The following is a 19841-nucleotide window of genomic DNA, read 5'->3' as shown; positions in this document are numbered from 1 at the left end:
TTTCAGATCTGCTTTTACCATATGAACCCTCGCGGACCTTGAGGTCCTCTGGTAATGGCCTTTTGATTGTCCCTAAAGTCAGGACACATACTCACGGAGAGGCAGCTTTTCAGTGGTATGGTCCTCGACTGTGGAACAGCCTGCCGGAGGAGCTCAGGACCGCAGAGAATGTTCATGTTTTTAACAACAGGCTCAAGACCCACCTTTTTAATTTAGCTTTCACCTAACGTTTATTTATTTTATGCTTATTTATTCTATCCTGTTATTCTATTTATATTATTAATTTAGGTTTTACCTAATATTTATTGATTTTATTCTTATTCATTTTTTATCTTCTTACTCTATTTATATTTATATTTATATTGTATCCCATTCTTATTTATTTTATCTTTTTATCCTGTATATATTCTTATTAGGTCATATCTCCAGTGTTTCCTCGGAGGGGGCTCTCTGCACCGGGGCTGTGATTGACCGTGGCTGCTGGGGCTCTGTGGATCCTCTCAGCCTTGCTGGGGGGCTTCTTTGCCTCCCTCCTTCTGTGTGCCCAGCCTGGAGGCTGCGGTCTGCGACCGGCTCCCGGTGCAGACGGCTCCCTGTGATAGTGTTTCCTCACTTGGCTAATGCGTACCCAGCCCAATTTTACTCTTTAAGTGTGCGTGTGTGTGTGTGTGTGTGTGTGTGTGTGTGTGGGGTGGGCTGTTTTTAACCATGTAAAGCACTTTGTGCTACATTTTTTGTATGAAAAGTGCTTTATAAATAAAGATTGATTGATTGATTGATTGATATTCGGTTAGATATAAATGATAAATAATACTGTGTACCCCTTTTTGTATAATACCTATAATACATAGTTTTTTTATTTATTCTTTGTATTACTTTTAAATATATATGTGTATGTAGATGGCTGGCTGGCTGAGCCTGAAAAGATGAGTGCTGTCACATACTGAGTGAAGAGACTGAACGGATCATTTGGTAAAGACTGAGAGGTTTGACTGATGGTCTGTACAGTGCACTGGACCCAGAGATTGGATGAACCGACAACTGACATTTTGTCCTCTTTAGTTCACTTCTTTGGATCTATTTCTTCTACATTTTCACCATCGTTGCTGTTTGTTGCTTTAACACTGGAGCATAATCTCATTTATAATGTGAAAAAAACTTGCCTCAGCTCAAAAATTCATCACAACAAACCTAATTTATTTTTTGGCAAATTCTCTCTTTTATTCTTGTTTCTTTATCCCAAATTGCACATTTTCATATCTATGTGTGGATTAATATGTAACATTTTACCTAAACTCAATCACTTGACATCCACAGTGAGAAATGAGAGGAAATAATCCCTCAAAATCATTCAAACCATGGCACATCCTCATCCCTCAGAAAGAAAGATGTAAGGACAAGAAAGACATCGTGGACAAAACAGGACACCCCCCTATAATTTAGTCACAATATTATAGTTAGTTAAATGGTCTGATTGTTCAAATATGTATTTTCTTTGATTGTTGTAAAATAATGTGTGCCCCAGTCTCCAAAAATGACATAGTGCAGGAAGGGTAGTTATTCCTCCGTTACACCACAAGAGGGAGTATCCCCTAAAACAAGCAGCTCTAGCGGGAGTAAATAAGCCCAGCCACTAACCATAAGGCAGTGCGCCTATAAGAGTTGTGTGAGAGTGCAAAAGTGTGTAACGTTGTGCTATGTCTACATATATGTTTGCAGGTAAGCAGATACAAGATGGTAAATAACTTAAAATGTATCTACAGATGAGTCCACTGGGTTGCAGAGAATGTGGGAAAGTTGGCCGTTAATCCCCATTATGTGTCATTAGTATATAAGTTATTGGTAGCGATGTGAATTAGCCGTGGCGCTAACGATTAGCAGCTAGAGATAATTCATTAGTTTGTACGGAAACCTCGTGGCGCTTTTGTGGATTTATACCTGCACCGAGCTGTAATCACAGCAGATATAGCCTGGTGGATCACACTATCTTTTGTTTATGTTTATTTCATTGTTGTACTGTAAGAAATATTAGAGATTTGAGTTTAAGGACTAACCATAAGGCAGTGCGCCTATAAGAGTTGTGTGAGAGTGCAAAAGTGTGTAACGTTGTGCTATGTCTACATATATGTTTGCAGATGTTTGCAGATACAGTAAAGGCGAACTCACAAAGCCACACTGGTTTCAATTCATTTTAATCCAAGTGTGCAACAAAATTTGGTGGCAGCGGTGGGATCAGCGGTGCTACTAAGAAGCAGTGTGAGATTACAGAGTCATGACACACAGTATGGAGTTGGAGCAACTGCAAGACCAGCTAAGTGAGAGCTTGCTGCAGTTAAGGTCGGACCAACTACAAGAAGTGTGTTTACAAGCTAAAATCTCAATCGGGAAACAGACAAAGAAGCACACGCTGATCAGAACAATAAGTGAAGCAGTTGAAACAATTATTGAAGTGGAGGAAGAGGAAGTAGCGCACACATTCCTGGACAGATTAATTAAAACTGTTAAAGAACTAAAGGGAAGAGATGACCCTGCACAGGAACGTGAAGATAGTATCAGTAGGGATTTGGTTGCATTGGCCAGTCTACAAGAACAATATGCAGCATTGCAACTAAGTTTTCAAACCTCGACAAAAAGGTTAGAGGAAGAAATGGCAAGACTGACAGACAGAATGGCCTCCCAAGAAACTAGTCAGGGTCTGGCTACTCAGTTACCTACTCTTCCATCACCGTTACCTGCTTCACCAGCAACACAGCCCCCTGAAGTGACGATACGCAGGGAATTTAGAATCAGTGGCCAAATTGGGGAACGGGGTCAGAAAGACAAACTGTCATACTCCAACCTGATTCATCAAATCGAAATGGGACTTAAAAAGAATCACAGCGAAGCTGAAATTATTGAAGCTGTTGTTAGGGCCATAAGCCCAGGCCTAAGTCTCCGTGATATGTTGGAGATTAAAACAGACCTCACCCTCATGCAGCTTCGTACCATACTGAGGGGACACTACAAGGAGGATAGCTCTACTGACCTCTATCATCGACTGATAAATATCACTCAAGGAAGTAATGAGTCCCCACAGAACTTTCTATTTAGGGCAATAGAGCTGAAAGAAAGACTCCTAGCATCATCAAGGGAGCCAGGGACAGATGAACAATACAGTGTTGAACTGATTCAGAAAAAGTTTCTGCGAGCCGTGGGCACAGGTCTGATCAGCGACAATGTGAAATACCAGATCAAACCCTACCTGGATGATCCAGCAGTCACTGACGATGTGCTGATTGCAAAGACAAATGAAGCGGCCAGCCTTGAGTGGGAGAGGCAACAAAAATTCAGAAAGACCACCCGAGAAATGAAAGTAAGAGAGATAAAAGCAGAGGCACAGTCAGTGCAGGAGGCAGCAGTTGGTGCAGTGGGTGGGCAAGACCAGCCATTCTCCACCTCGACAAAAGGTAAAGCTGCTAAAGCCCCAGCAACAGTGACTCGCAAGGAAACTGAGCTGTTTGAAATCATCAATCAACTAAAAGGGGAAATAGCTGAAATAAAAGGAGCTATTCGTGAGTCGCACCGACCTTCTCCCTCACACCGCCCAAGCCTCAAACGTGGCTGCAGGGATTGTCAGGACAGCAATAGAGGAGAAAACTGCGACCACTGCTTCAAATGTGGACAAAGTGGACATTTGTCAAGGGGATGCCGCACCCAGAGAAAACTTTCAGACAGGGCAGAGCAGATTGGTATGTCAGCTAGCACGGTGAACCCACTCCCATCACCCTCTTTTCAGCCACTAAACCAAGGTGAGCAACAACAAGATGTTCACAAACTCTTGACAGACAGTATAAAACATTTGGAGACAAAATTAGCAGCCGCCACACAAGATAAGAGGAATGAAGCCGTTTCCGTCAACCTCCTCTCCCCAAGGCGAAGAGCCCAGCTCCTCAATCTTATTGGGAGGAAGCACATGATCACCTGCCTGCTTGAGGGAGTAAAAACCACAGCATTGTGGGACACAGGATCACAGGTTTGTCTCATAAATGAAAAATGGAGACAACAGAACATCCCACACCTCAAAGTTAGGAGTTTAACTGAAATCATTGGGCCTGGTATATTAGATGGGAGGGCAGTAAATCAGACACCAATCCCATTTTCTGGGTGGGTTGAAATCAAATTCGGGTTGCCCACAGAAGAGGCTGCGCAGTTAGAGCTTCTCGTGCCAGTATTAGTAGCTCAGGAAGATGGGGTGGCGGAGGAGCCAATAATTGGCTTCAACGTGATTGAACACATGCTAGAGAGGGGAATAGAGCCACCTCGTGCTGTAACAGAAGCTGTTAGCACAGCATTCTCCATTGACTGTAAGAAAGCTGAGGTCTTTATAAAGGTGATGAAGAGTGGAGACGATGGGCTAGGTGAGGGCAGAGTGAAGACTGGGAGAGAATTGATGAGCATCCCACCTGGTCAGACAAGAGTTGTCAAGTGTAGTGTGAGAGCAGGTCCACTCCCAGCAGGTCAGGATGTCCTGTTCGAGCCTAGTCCCTATCCACAGATGCCAGAAGGGTTGGAGGTGCAAGAGAGCGTTGTCCATTTACAGCAGGGCAGCTGGTCCCGTATTAGCCTCCCAGTCACTAATACCAAAGCTTATGAGATCATACTGCCTCCGAGAACTGTTTTGGGACAAACTCAGAGGGTCCGAACTATTTACCCAGCTAACACAGTGGCAGTGGAAATAGAACAGTTGGAAACAACAAGACCTACGGTAGAAACAACAGCTGCACCTCCAGCTAGCCAAATGGGGGAACAGGAAAACAGAACAACAAGCAACAGTGAAGGTGTATGGGACCCCCCAGTTCCCCTTGACCACCTCTCTCCGGCACAGCAGCTGAAGATCAGACAGCTATTAAGGGAGGAGAGTAATGCCTTTGCTCGTGATGAACAGGATGTTGGCAATATTCCCTCACTGCAGCTTAAGATCCGCCTCAGTGACCCCACACCTGTTCGCCGAACGTATACATCAGTGCCTAAGCCACTTCATAAAGAAGTGAAAGAATATCTGGAAGACTTGCTGAATAGAGGGTGGATAAAGAAATCAAAATCCTCCTACTCCAGCCCCATCGTGTGTGTGCGGAAAAAAGATGGCAGCCTCCGCTTGTGCTGTGACTATAGGGAGCTAAATATGAAGTCAATCCCTGACCGCCATCCCATACCACGCATACAAGATATGCTCAACACATTGAAAGGAAGCTCCTGGTTCTCGGTCTTAGACCAAGGGAAGGCTTATCACCAGGGCTTCCTGGAAGAGTCAAGTCGCCCTCTTACTGCATTCATCACACCATGGGGATTGTATGAATGGGTAAGAATCCCTTTTGGGTTGTCATCTGCACCGGCAGAGTTTCAGAGGTCGATGGAAGAATGCCTTGCAGGGCTGCGGGATGACATATGTCTGCCTTACTTGGATGACAACCTTGTTCATTCAAAAACATTTGAGGACCACTTAAATGATCTAAAGCAGGTCCTGCAGCGTTATCAGAGCCATGGAGTGAAATTAACACCCAGGAAATGTGAACTGTTCAAAAATCAGGTGAGATTCCTGGGGAGGTTGGTAACTCAAGATGGTCACACCATGGACCCCGCCGACATTGCTCCTGTCCAGGCCTTAAAACAAAGGAACCCCACCACCATTGGGGAAGTGAGGAAGCTGTTGGGATTCATCTCATACTATCGCAACTATATTCCTAACTTTTCACGCATTGCAAAGCCACTCTATGACCTGCTCTCCTCAGAAAAGCCAGGGGAAGGGAGAGACAGGAAGTCAAAACACAACAAAAAGACAAAGAATCAAGGGGGTCAGCTACCATCCTCTCACCCAGTGGCATGGTCAGCTGAGCATCATCAGGTGGTCTGTCAGCTAGTCAATTTCCTCATTCAGCCCCCAATTTTAGGTTATCCCGACTTCGAGCAACCATTCATCTTACATTGTGACGCATCGCAGGAGGGACTTGGAGCGGTGCTTTACCAAAGACAAAATGGGAAGCTAGCGGTTATTGCATATGGGTCTAGGACCCTTACTGCCCCAGAGAAGAACTACCACCTCCATTCAGGGAAGTTGGAGTTTCTTGCCCTGAAGTGGGCCATATGTGAGAGGTTTAGAGATTATCTCTACTATTCACCACCCTTCATTGTCTACACTGACAATAACCCCCTCACATATGTGCTGACAACGGCAAAACTGAATGCAACCACACACAGATGGGTAGCTGAACTCGCTGACTTCCAGTTCTCCATCAAGTATCGACCTGGCAGAGCTAACAGAGATGCAGATGGTCTCTCACGAATGCCCTTAGATATGGAACACTACATGCAAACTTGTACAGAAGCAGTGACACCTGAGATCCTAAACAGCGTGACTCAGGCTCTGGCTGTTCAGCTGCAGGGAAGTGAACCCTGGCTCTGCCCGTTAAACATCTCAACTGTGGTAGCAGAGCAAAGTGAGGAGGTAGGGATGTCAGGTCTGGAAATCCCTAAGGCAAACCTGAGAGATGCACAAAAAGAGGATCCTGTAATCGGGGAAGTCCTTAAGTATGTCATCTCTAGTCGGTGGCCAAAGGGCAGAAAACAGGCATGCAACAAGGAGATCGCTGCCCTGGCAAGGGAAAAACAGAAACTCCACCTTGATGAGGATGGTTTACTGTACAGGAAAACACTCAGCCGAACACAGCTACTCCTGCCTAAGAAGTTCCATTCGCTCGTTTATAAAGAACTACATGAAGACATGGGTCACTTGGGGGTGGAGAGAGTTTTGGCCCTCATTCGGGATCGCTTTTACTGGCCTCACATGCAGAAGGACGTGGAGCACTACATAACACAGGTGTGTAGCTGTCTAAAAAACAAGCGTCCCAACAAGCCAACCAGAGCTCCCCTGATCAATATCACTACAACGTACCCGTTTGAGCTGGTCTCCATTGATTTTTTGCATTTGGAGAAATGTAAGGGAGGGTATGAGTATATCCTCGTGGCCATGGACCACTTTACACGATTTGCTCAGGCTTATCCCTGCAGAGATAAAAGTGCCAAAACAGCGGCAGAGAAAATATTTGGAGACTTCGTCTTGAAGTTTGGTTTTCCCACACGGCTCCATCATGACCAGGGAAGAGAATTCGAAAACAAACTCTTCGCCAAGCTGGAAGAATACAGTGGAGTCAAGGGATCCAGAACCACACCATACCACCCCCAGGGAAACGGCCAGGTAGAAAGGTTCAATAGGACACTGCTGGCCATGCTTCGGAACCTCCCAGAGGGAGCAAAAGCAGATTGGAAGGCATCCCTGGCAAAAGTGGTCCATGCATACAACTGTACGCGCAGCGAGGCCACTGGATATGCCCCTTATTTCCTCTTGTTTGGGAGGAATCCCAGACTCCCTATTGATATGATTTTTGGTCTCACAGCTAATGATCAAAGCCCTTCTCATCAAGACTATGCCGAGAAGTGGAAGATTCGCATGAAAGACGCTTACAAACTGGCCTCAGCTACAGCCTGTAAGGAGAGTCGACGAGGGAAAGTGCTCTATGACAGAAAAATACACGGTGCAGAGCTGTACCCAGGGTGCAGAGTACTGGTCCGGAATTTTGGTGAGAAGGGAGGACCAGGGAAACTGAGATCCTTCTGGGAGGACCAAGTGTTTCAGGTGACACAAAGGAAACACAAGGATAGCCCAGTATATGAGATTAAGCCAGAAAATGGCAAGGGACGTGTCAGAGTCGTCCACAGGAACCTTCTGCTGCCGTGTGACTTCTTGCCAGTCGAAAAAGTCAACTCACATGCAGAGCTGAGAAAGCAAACACAGAAAAACAACAACAAGGACAGACATGAGCGGCATGAGCACGAGCACAGTTCGGAGGATGAAGATGAATGGAGAGCAATCAGAGGACTGTCGACAGAACAAGGGGAACGTGGTAGACAGCCCTGGTGGACAGAAGCATCAGAGTACAATGCAGAGAGTGGAGCCATCAGGAGGGAGGATCTCTGTGATGACAATGACATGGAACACCAGGAGGACTGCGGAGAAGAGAATCTGGGCTTGGACAATATAGAACACCAAAACAACCAGTATGATGAGGATACAGAGGCACAAGAGAACAATAAAGACACAGAGCAGACGCACCAGCTTGAGATGGAGTGCAGTGACCAAGAGGACACTGACCAGTCACCTGTCAGTGTGAAAAAGTATCCTTTCAGAATGAGAAAACAAAAGCTAATGTTTACTTATCACAAGTTAGGACAGCCGACATTAGCGCTTGAATAAGTACCTCAGGCACAGTCATATGTTACATACTGCAGTAAAGTAGTTATAACAGTTACATTTTCAGGTTTTCATTACTGCTTTATGAGAAGAATAGAAATGTTAATTCTGTTTTGTTAGCCATATAGAAGAGTTAGTGTAATGACCTGTTATAAGAATGGCACCCTATGTTATGTAGCGAGGTTATGTCCAGGTGAGGGCACCTTACTCAGTAAAGATGCAGATACCCGTGATATGGATGGAAAAAGCAGTGGACTGTTATCGTGCACAATAACACCTGCTGCGACATATGACAGGAAGGGGAGATACATGTCATGTGTTTCACTGTGGCTAGCAGTGATGCTGAACTCTGACTCCTAAAGAGATGTAGCCTTCTACAAGCAATGTATAGTTGCCACATAAGGACTGATATTGGTAGAATGTCGGGACGCCATTAACTTTTTGAGGGGAGAGTGTAAGGACAAGAAAGACATCGTGGACAAAACAGGACACCCCCCTATAATTTAGTCACAATATTATAGTTAGTTAAATGGTCTGATTGTTCAAATATGTATTTTCTTTGATTGTTGTAAAATAATGTGTGCCCCAGTCTCCAAAAATGACATAGTGCAGGAAGGGTAGTTATTCCTCCGTTACACCACAAGAGGGAGTATCCCCTAAAACAAGCAGCTCTAGCGGGAGTAAATAAGCCCAGCCACTAACCATAAGGCAGTGCGCCTATAAGAGTTGTGTGAGAGTGCAAAAGTGTGTAACGTTGTGCTATGTCTACATATATGTTTGCAGGTAAGCAGATACAAGATGGTAAATAACTTAAAATGTATCTACAGATGAGTCCACTGGGTTGCAGAGAATGTGGGAAAGTTGGCCGTTAATCCCCATTATGTGTCATTAGTATATAAGTTATTGGTAGCGATGTGAATTAGCCGTGGCGCTAACGATTAGCAGCTAGAGATAATTCATTAGTTTGTACGGAAACCTCGTGGCGCTTTTGTGGATTTATACCTGCACCGAGCTGTAATCACAGCAGATATAGCCTGGTGGATCACACTATCTTTTGTTTATGTTTATTTCATTGTTGTACTGTAAGAAATATTAGAGATTTGAGTTTAAGGACTAACCATAAGGCAGTGCGCCTATAAGAGTTGTGTGAGAGTGCAAAAGTGTGTAACGTTGTGCTATGTCTACATATATGTTTGCAGATGTTTGCAGATACAGTAAAGGCGAACTCACAAAGCCACACTGGTTTCAATTCATTTTAATCCAAGTGTGCAACAAAGAGGGATGAGGATTTTTTTTTATTAAAAATAAGTATAAACTTGTTGAAACTATTGTCGTTTTTATTCACTCCTTACATGCAGTTTTTTCTTGTTTAGTACCTTTAAAGGTGCTTTCAGACAGTAAGTGGGTGCCGTAGCCCATATCGCTCACAGTGCACGCACGATAGCTGTTGGCAGCTGATGTCTGAGGGAATAATGGAGGAACTTTTTTGGATCTCAGAGACAAACAGAGAAACTTTGGAGAGAAAAAAATGGCAGTACACACATCTCACTGATCATTAAGCAGGAGTTTCAAAGTTTGACTCTAAGTCAGGCCAATAAACAATATATATTGTTAAGGAACTTTCTTTGGGCGGTGTTTCAGAGGTCATTTGCACAATAAGTGCAGTCTCAATTTCAATACAAGTGACCTCATTCACCGGTATGCTATGATTCATTGTCTGTCTCCAGCACCGAGGACACAGAGATACCTTAGACCTTCCCTGTAATGGCTTTGAGATAGAGGCCTTGCATATTCACCATGCTTCTGCTTCTACATGGACCAAACAGCACTGTTTCCTTGTTTGAATATTCTTAGTTTGACATCCTTAGTTTGTTATCCTTGAAATAAAGACACTGAAACTTGAAGTTTTTGTCATAGTGATAATGTATTTAGGTTACAATAAGTGCTATTTTTTCACTATGTAATCATAAAAGTGATTAAAAATAGGTGCAGCTTATGGGTTGGAAAAATTAAGCCAATACAGAAGTGCCTTAAACATGCTTTATATCTGAAGGCCACCTGATGGCAATAACTTTGGTTGAAATAAGGAGTCTATGGGAAAACAGCTTTCTGACTTGATCGCGTGAAACACTTTCATGAGTGTGCAGTTACTCATTTTGGGTCATATTAAATTAAAAAAAATTATAATTATTAAATAAAATATTATCTGCAGTATACTTATTGGTTAATGATTTATAAATGGCAATTCAATTCCATTCAATTAGATTTTTATAGCCCCATATCACAACAACAGTTGTCTCAAAGCGCTATATAATGTAAGGTCAAACAGTTAAAACAGATGACCCCCCTATGAGCAAACTATTTGGTGACAGTGGGAAGGAAAAACTCCCTTTTAGTAGGAAGAAACCTCTGGCAGAGCGTGGAACAGAGAGGGGCAGCTGTCTGCCCCCACCATTTGGGCACGAGGGGAGGAAGACAGGACAAAGACACACTGTGGAAGCGAGCCAGAGATTTATAATAACTAATGATTAAATGCTGAGAGGTATATAACACCTAGTGAGTGAAAAAGAAACACTGGACACATCATGGGTATCCCCGAGCAGCCTAGCTCTATTGCAGTGTAACTAAGAGAGGATTCAGGGTTTAGTTAGCACTGATACAGCGCTAACTTAAAGGAAAGTTCTGAATCTAATCCTAAAAGTGGAGAAGGTGTCTGCCTCTGACACTGAATACAAGTTATTAGCCAATGAGCAGTGTGAAATCAGTTTGGGTTTTTTTGTTTTGGTCTGTGTTTTTTTATTAAAATGGTGGATGTGAAAACACTAATCTCAAAGCTTCAACAAATTTTTCAATATAGTTGAAGGTAGTGCCTTTGGAAGGCCATACCAGAAGCTCTTAGCCTAATTTATTTATTCCAAAACCAACTTTGATATGTGTTTGGAACACATCATTGCCCTGTTGCAATACCCAGTTGTGTCCAAGTTTCAACTATTTAGCTGTTGGTTTAAATTGAAAAATTTGGAAGCGGTCCTCCTTATTCATTAGTCCTTCCATTTTGTGCAATGTACCAGTATCAGAGCACGATGCTACCTGTACCATGTTGGAGAGCTGCTCAAGTGTTCTTTGAAAGAGACAAAGATTGAGGTATTTGGCCTCTTCTTGTTCTGGCCAAATACCTCAATCTTTGTCTCGTCAGACCAAAATACCTCTCCAGGAAGCATTTGATTTGCCCACCTGGAAAGTTCCAAATATCAGTTGAGCTTGAAAGTTTTGATTTTAAAGCAGGAGCCTCTTTCTTACTCAGCATTAGTTGGTTGTTGCTGGGTTGTTTCTCAACAAAGACCTTTTCATCTGAGGGTGACAGTCTGGGTCTTCTTTTGATGTGTACTTAACATACAATTGATTGTCTGTTTGTGATTTTCCAGTGCCAAATAATATTTAATATAATGGGCTCTCCTGCATCACATATGCTTTTGTGACTGATGATACTGAAAGTAAAAGTATGATCAACTGTAAGTGGTATTGCATTTAGAAGCAACAGTAGCTCAGGCAGGAAATGCCAACATTCTCCTGACTCAGTAACTGCAGAGTTTCAGATCTCCTCTGGCATTAACATCAGCACAAAAACGGTCTGCCAGAACTGTCATGGCATGAGTTTTGATGGCAGTTCCTGTGTGTGATGTGTTGGGGCCCCAGTAAACTTGTCCTTGCCTAACCACTTGGAGAAAAAGTGTCAGAGCCTTGTTATATTGTGTTCAAAAAGCAGCGTGCCAAGGCTTATGCAAACAAGAATACAAATACAATCCTTATGTGCTCTTTCTTGATCAAAAACCTTGCATTCCTGTAGTCTCATGACAGCGAATGCCTCTACAGAGCAAATAAGTCTCCTTAAACTAATGAGACACGTAAACCTTTGAACCGCAAATTGTATTTTTTCCATTACTGTTTGTACTTATTAAGCTCTTAATTAGTGACCATGAGAGGTAACGATTGGCATTGTTCAAACCTTGCAATGAAGTGAAATCATTACCAAATTTCAAACTTTTTAATAGACAACCATTACCATGAGTAACATGTTTACATTTCCCTATGAAATCAGTGCAGCGTAATGTTAATTGAACATTTAATTCCAGCTCTACAGTTGTAATCAGGGTCTTGTAAAGTGGCACTTTATTGTGAGCTAATTACTGTGTCTTGGGAAATGTAAAAATCTAATTGAATGAGATTAACAGAAGCAAGGTTCACGTATAAAGTTAAATCCAATCTATCCTCACCACTTGAAATTGATCATCTGAGAGAAACTCTCTTGCTAAGTTGGCACATGCAAACACACACCCTCTGAACCACCCACATATACGCACGCTGCAACTGTATGCAGTTTATGTGTCTGCACTTCATAATAGTCCATTAGCCTGCACTAAAAACACAAATTAGTTGAGATGAAGAAACAGACCCGATGGGGTTTAGAGCTAATATGAAGCCATAAAACACACAGGCACACACAGTCTCACTGAGCTTGTCAATAAAGAGGTTTAACTGGAATATTACTGTCTTTTCATAGCCATGTTACGCATCCAATTTTCTCCAAAAGCGCTTCTTTTTCTGTTTATGCATCTAGATGGGTGCCTTGTAGTGTATTTTATGCATGTGCATTGGTGTGAGCCTGCACACGCACAGTTTGTGTCTCAGAGTAATGAAATGGATGAATGGTAAAAGGAAAAATGCAAAATAGAGGCTGGATAGAAGTGACATATTCTTTGGCCTGTGAGAGACAAAAAGACAGACAGGAGTTGGAGCAAGGTCACCAAGGTCATTAATTGCTCTTTTTATTTTTTGCTCCTTAGAGTAAAAAGCAGCAATTATTATGTGCCTCTTTTTCAAACAGGCATGGAAAGAAAAGTAGAGAGCAAAGAAGTGTCAGAGTAATTTTGTTTTCAAATTGCAGAGGTCTGTGGGGAAAGCAAAAAGAAAAGCAGTTTGCGCAATCCTTGACATTCCCATCAGACCGAAGCTCAGAAAAGAGGTGTTGCTCTTTTCTCTGAAGAGACCTTGAGAGACAAATTTCATTTTCTGTGTTTCAGAGTCTCTGCTGGTGTCTTCATGCATATGTTACTCTCAGATAACAGCTGAAATGCCCCCCATCTGTAATTGTAGTCTGGTGGCCTGCAGAGAAGACTGAAGTGTCAGCAGGGCATGGTAGCAAATTGCCAGAGTGGCTTTTTCCAGACTTTTTGTGGGTGGGTTTATGTTTAGTGTGTGCTTGTGGATATTTGTTTGTTTGGTGGTTATTTGACATTTAATTGTAAATGTGTTTATTTTGGTGGCAGTGTGGAGTGATTTCTCTTCTTCCGTTTACTTGGGATAGCTGTTTGACTCGTCCTCAGTTTTGTTTTTGTGCAGTGTTCATGATGATTACCCATCATCCAAGTAACAGTTCAGAAAATTAATATTAAAACAGGAATGATTAAACTACTCACCAAGTTTAATTTTAAAAACAGTAAGAAAATATGGAAAGGACACTCAGCAACTTAAATGCATCTTATTTACAAGTGTACTTTTTTCTATATGGATACTAAAGCATAAAAGAAAACTCTGCACATCTATGAATGTCTTCCTGCTGAACATGCCAGATAGTTTTCGTCTCTGTGCCTCACCCTCCATCCCTATTTCTTAGTTCTCACCTCGAGGGCTCTGCCTGGCCCAGGAGTCATCACTGATTCTCACAGTGCCCTATTAACACATTCAGCAAGCAGAGAGCAAGAAGAGTTTTTGCATAACTACCTGTATCTCGAAGTCTGCTATTTTGGCTTTTTTATGCTCATAGCTGGCTCCTATTACAGGTATGTTTCTTCTGTTTGCCAACCTTTTGTGCATATCATTTGGTGTGCTGCTATGGTCTGGTTTTTACCCCTTTTGTTCTTTTTTGGAAACAACACTGATCAAATAAAACACTTAAGCTGTGGGCTGTAAAAACACACTTAGAGGAGAGGCTGGGGGAAACTGCAATAAGTGACAATTCTCTGTGGGTTCATCACTGCAAGGAAGCCCAGTAAATGCAGTCATGTAAATCTTGTGTATGTCTTCACACTGCTCTGAACTCCAATTCTACTTTTGCACTGAGCTGATGTTACCTTGTGAGCTGAGCTCATGCTGCATTATAGACTTTGATTAGTGGGAATATACAGTCCTATGAAATACCAATTGCATCCCATCATAAACTTGTAGAAACAATTGTTTTGTATATGACTTTAAAAGTCTCTCATATCTTTGTACGGGAATTTTGACCCATTCTTCTTTACAGTATTGCTGTAATTCATTGAAATTTGTGGGTATTTGTTTATGCACAACGCTCTTAAGGTCATCAGAGCATTTCAATCAGGTTCAGTCAGTTTCTTGATTCTTTTATCTTTTTCAGTCATTCGGTTATAGATTTTCTGACCTACCTGTCACGTTTGCTGTGTGGCAGGCAGGAGACTGGACCCATATGCAGGACTTGAAGGACATGAACTAAATGAGGCAGCTTTTATTGTGCTGTGAAAAACTCACATTACAGGAAATAAGGAACGATGCACAATAACTAGAAGCCAGCAGAACTAAGGACTCAGAAAACTGGAAAACAAGAAACAAACAAAAAAAAAAAATTGGAACTACAGAAACACAGCGGAAACACAGCACTGATGAGGTACAACACAACAACAGACAAAGGGAAAAACAGGGCTTAAATACATGAGAGAGCGACGAGGGAATGAGAAACAGGAGGGAAGCACAGCTGGGGATAATCTGACTAATGAGACACAGGAAGCAAAGCAGGATACACTGACATAAGACGCAGACTATCAAAGTAAAACAGGAAACAAGACTGTCTAAGCTTTAGCTTTCAGACTTGTAGTTGACTCTAATTAGTTTGGCATGCAGAGTTTATTATAAACTCAATAGCTGCAACGTACCCAGATCCTGTGGCTGCAAAACAAGCTCAAAACATCACCCCTCCACCACTGTGCATGGCAGCTGGTAGGAGGTCTTTGTGCCACCAATATGAAATGCATTATGAGAAACATCTCCACTTTGCTTTTGTTTTTTCAAAGTGTGTTTTTCCAGAAGTCTTGAGGTTTTATTGAGATGCAAATTTGCAAACTGAAGTCATGCTGCCATCTTCTTCTTAGAAAGAAGAATCTTTCTCCTGGAAACACTTTCACACAAGCAAAACTTCAGTCTTTTTCCAGTTTTGCTGTCATGAGCTTTAATGCTTAACATGCTAACTGAAGCCTGAGAGTGTGAGGTGTAGCTCTTGGGTATTTCCCTGAGCATTGCACGGTCTGACCTTGGGGTGAAATTGCTGGGACAGCCACAACTGGGAAGATTGTGGCATTCGTTTAACACACAGCTGAATGCTCTAGACCAGTAAACTGATACAACTTCTGCATTTATTGATATGGTCGCATTTGCTCAATTTGATCAATTAACCAAGTGAATGTGATTAGCAACACTTGGCTACTGCTTACCCATTTTATTCCAATGGAAGCAGTAAGGGTGTGCTTAGGTTTTTCACTGGACTGCATAGAGTCCTGCGAAAACTTTCTTTCTTTTCCACATGACTGTAATGCTTTCTCTCTGTTTATATGACAAATGAAAGTGTTAACGTTTGGCTACCAAAAGGCTACCAAGACTAAAGCTCCTGTAAATTAGAGCTCACATCCAGTGTGCCTTCATCTTCAGTGCTTATTGAAGTGCCGTATATACAAGCATTCCCTTTCCTTCATTGTATAAGGAGATTGGCAAATTAAAATTTTACATGAATTTTACATAAACTTTAAAGTGAATCTATTTTACTCACACTATATTGTGAAAAGTGTTGAATTTAGGTGTTCCAATCACTTCAGTGGCCACAGGTTTATAAAATCAAGACCCTAGACATGCAGACTGCTTCTACATTCACTTGTGAAAGAGTGGGTCACTTTCAGGAGTTCAGTGAATTCCAGCGTGGCACCGTCATAGGATGCAACTAGTCCAGTTGTGTAATTTCCTTGCTACTAAATATTCCACAGTCAACTGTTAGTGGCATTATTAGTGGATGCCCAGGGCCAAAGTGCACAGAGGTCATCAACTTTCTGCAGAATCAATCACTACAGACCTCCAAACCTCATGTGGCCTTCAGATTAGGTAAGATCTGAGCTTCATGGAATGGGTTTCACAGCAGAGCAACCGCATCCAAGCCTTACATCACCAAGCGCAATGCAAAGCATTGGATGCAGTGGTGTAAAGCATGCAGCCCTTGGACTCAAGAGCAGTGGATTCAAGTTCTCTGGAGTGATGAATCACAATTTTCTGTCTGGTGAGTTGGTTTGGAGGTTGCCAGGAGAACGGTACTTGTCTGACTGCTTTGTGCCAAGTGTAGTGGATAGGGTGGAGAGGGGTGGAGGGGGTTGATGTTCAGGAATTGGGCTTGGCTCCTTAGTTCCAGTGAAAAAAACTCTTAATGCTCAAAACTCAACCTGATAGAACACTTTGGGCTGAATTAGAACAGAGACTGCAAACCAGGATCTCTTGTCCAACATTAGTTTTTGACCTCCAAAATTCCCCAAAACACACCTAAACCTTGTGGAAAAGAGTTGATTCTGTACCTGTAAAAGGTCATGGCTAAAGACGGAAGAAAATAAGGTCACTATATGTGCAAGTATTTGCTGTGAGTCATAGGCTCAGACTTCAGACAGTGTTCTCAGGCTCAGGTTTTCATGCTCTTTGATATATCAATAAGAGTGGATATCCTTCATAACACAAACACAAAAGTCCCATCAAACTGCTGTTCAAATCTTTTGTTTATGAGTGACATCACAAAGGCCAATTAACATGCATACACTTTACTGACAGGGTCATGTAGACATTCAGAAAAAAAAAGTCGATGTGATTTACAGAGTAAAATTGTGGATGTGCAATACATTAAGAAAATAATAAAGATATTGTCAAACAAAAACATCCTACTCTAATCTTTGTTTTTGCACAGTGTATGTGCTGCTCTCCCTCACTGTTGGTTAAACGTATTCAAATGTTTAATGCGTTGCTCACAGATTTTGAGTACTTTTCCTCTGCAGGCTTCCACAACTCCTGCCAGTTCAAAGAAAGTTGCCTTTTACAAAGGTGGACCTTAAAGAGCTGGAAGCTAATGCTGTCAAGCAGGGGCTAAACTGAAGGGCTGCAGAGCTGGTATAGTACGACATGAATAAGGATGGTTTTTTTAATCTTTTAATAATTTAATTTAAAGCCAAATTGAAGTCCTGATAAGCATAAAACTGTCTGCTGTTTCAATGAAATCTCTAACATCTCAGAAGAATTTATGCCATGCATGCCAGAGTTTGCAGGGTTTTTCCTTCATAACTGCTCTGCTCAGCTAACTGCTAAGCTATATGCAAGTACTGAGAAATATCTCACAGGAACAATAATGTTCTGTTTTTCACTGCAACACATCCTCATTTTAGAGCTAAAAGTTTAAAAACAAACTTTTCTTGGCTTTCACTATTTAAACAATACTACTGTTGTTTCACTAAAACCGTTACTTTTTTCTCAGTGTTAAACTATGTGCAACTGTGTTTTCTGTGAAACCTCCAACCATTTCTCCCAGTGAGCTTCCACACCCAGTACTTTCTGCAAAATAGGGAGAATGATGGTTTGACAACCCAATTTTTCTTTGCAGCAAAAAGGTGATGGCCACCTGCCTGTACTCATTGAGTCATGCTGGTCTCCTGGAGCCACGATTGATCAGTCTGTAATACAGTCCTCAAGGGGAGCCATATTGCACCCACTGAACCTGGGATATTATACTTAGGAGAGTTTTCTCACCATAAAGTATGACTTATCACCAAACATCAAAACGAGTGAAAGTCTTTTCTACTGTGAAAAAAAGCAGCAAAAACTAAAATTATATCATCTAAACGTTTATAAGCAGCTAATATCAAGTGTCTTGTAAAGAAGACAAAGAAAAATTCATATGTGATCCAAAAAGACAAAGCATCCAATGTTACCAAAGCATACATTTAATGTGTATTTCGATCTTTGCACCTTTTTATTTGTTTTTCTCCACTAGCTTGTGGCCACCAGAGATTATGGTGCTTGTAAACCTGAACACTTTAGTGCTGATCTATTGCTGATCTGATGGCTGCAGACGCAGCAAACAAGACATTTGGAACATAACAAAATTGTATATCTGATATAAATCATTGCCCTATATGTCAATGGGGACATTGTATTGAGGGAAAAAATAAATTATGGTTACTCTGTGGGTTAGCACTGTGGCAAACTCAAACTCCAGGTGAGAAACTGATTGAATCATCGAGAGGAAGAGTCTGCAAATGGCTGAGCATAGAAGCAGAGCATCCAAATAGGGGATTGCTGCTGTGAAAATAACTCAGTTTGACTTTATGCCATCTTGTCCCGTCCCTAACACATCCATAAGTAATGAAATCTTTCTCTCCTGACACCCAGACTCATTTTAAACATAGGCTGTAGATATTGTTGTCATGTCACAACCCAGCGGCGGTGACTCATCGCCTACTTAACTCTCGAGTCTGGCTGAAAAACAAACTTTGCTGAAAAATGATTTCACCTTGTTTGCCAAATAGCCGTGAATTCGCATTGATTTGCTGTTGATTGATCAAGTAGAGATTAAATACCTTGCCGAGAGGAGCAGTCCGCACATTCATCTCTCTGCGGCGACTGCTGGTGCTTCAGCTCTCTCCCGGCACTTCAGTTTCTACATCTCTCTCCACAAAAGACCTGTTATCATCACAAAGGCACACACACGGAGGAAAAAGCCTTATTTCATTTATCAGTGCCATGAGGATAATGATAGGAGAGAATTAGAGGACATATCTCCCCCTCTGTCTTTATTTCTTTGTCTGCTGCCCTGACAAGAGTTGTTTCTGACCTTAGCAACAACCTGCAGCAACCTGTTTCACAATCTGTCTCCCTTTACTGTATGTGTGTGTGTTTGTGTGTGAGTGTGAGGTTGTGTGTGAGTGAGTGTGTGTCTCCATCCCTCTCAGCCCTCTGCTATTACCGCTAACTACTCCAGGCCACAGTACTTCAGGTATTGATTTTTCCCCTTGTTCATTCTGTCTTTCTATCCCCTTAAAACCACTCCCTTGAGATGGTGTGTGTGAGAGAGAGAGAGAAAGTGTGTGCTTTCAAACAGTTTTTGTTCTGTGGACCACTTTTAGTTTAAGAATGCACTTTCTGGTCACTTTCTAAACTACATTTTGCTTCTTGTTTTTGGCCAAGCATCTACCCCTCTTTTTGGCATGGATGTTTGGATGGATCTGCATTTTTCTAGTTCAGCTGTGAAATCTCACTAATCTTGAATAAATTTCCATTCACAGAGGTCCTCTCAGGTTTTGAAATGCAAATATGTGATTTTATGAAGGTACATGGAAAATCACACACATAAAAACATCTCTCTTTGGGTTAAATGGTACAATTATTCAAACCATCTGAGTTTGAATTTGCTGTGTCTGTGTGAAGACACACTTAAAGCAAACATGTTTATTTTACTTTTGGTAAAAAAAAA

At 41.9% G+C, this 19841-nt stretch overlaps 1 protein-coding gene across 1 annotated transcript; it reads left to right on the top strand.

Annotated features, from left to right (window-relative positions):
* Nucleotides 1–1396: 1396 nt before the first annotated feature.
* On the top strand, nt 1397–9521 carry LOC109204700 (uncharacterized). Its single transcript, XM_019366246.2, has 2 exons — nt 1397–8208; nt 8508–9521. The coding sequence occupies exons 1-2, from the start codon at nt 2273–2275 to the stop codon at nt 8515–8517; spliced, it is 5946 nt and encodes a 1981-aa protein (XP_019221791.1). The 5' UTR covers nt 1397–2272; the 3' UTR covers nt 8518–9521.
* Nucleotides 9522–19841: the final 10320 nt, after the last annotated feature.

The sequence above is a fragment of the Oreochromis niloticus genome, linkage group LG13 (genome assembly GCF_001858045.2).
Source record: "Oreochromis niloticus isolate F11D_XX linkage group LG13, O_niloticus_UMD_NMBU, whole genome shotgun sequence".
In the NCBI taxonomy this organism is placed as follows: Eukaryota; Metazoa; Chordata; class Actinopteri; order Cichliformes; family Cichlidae; genus Oreochromis; species Oreochromis niloticus.
The sequence above is the reverse complement of the archived record's forward strand: the minus strand, read 5'-3'. Positions and strand labels throughout refer to the sequence as shown.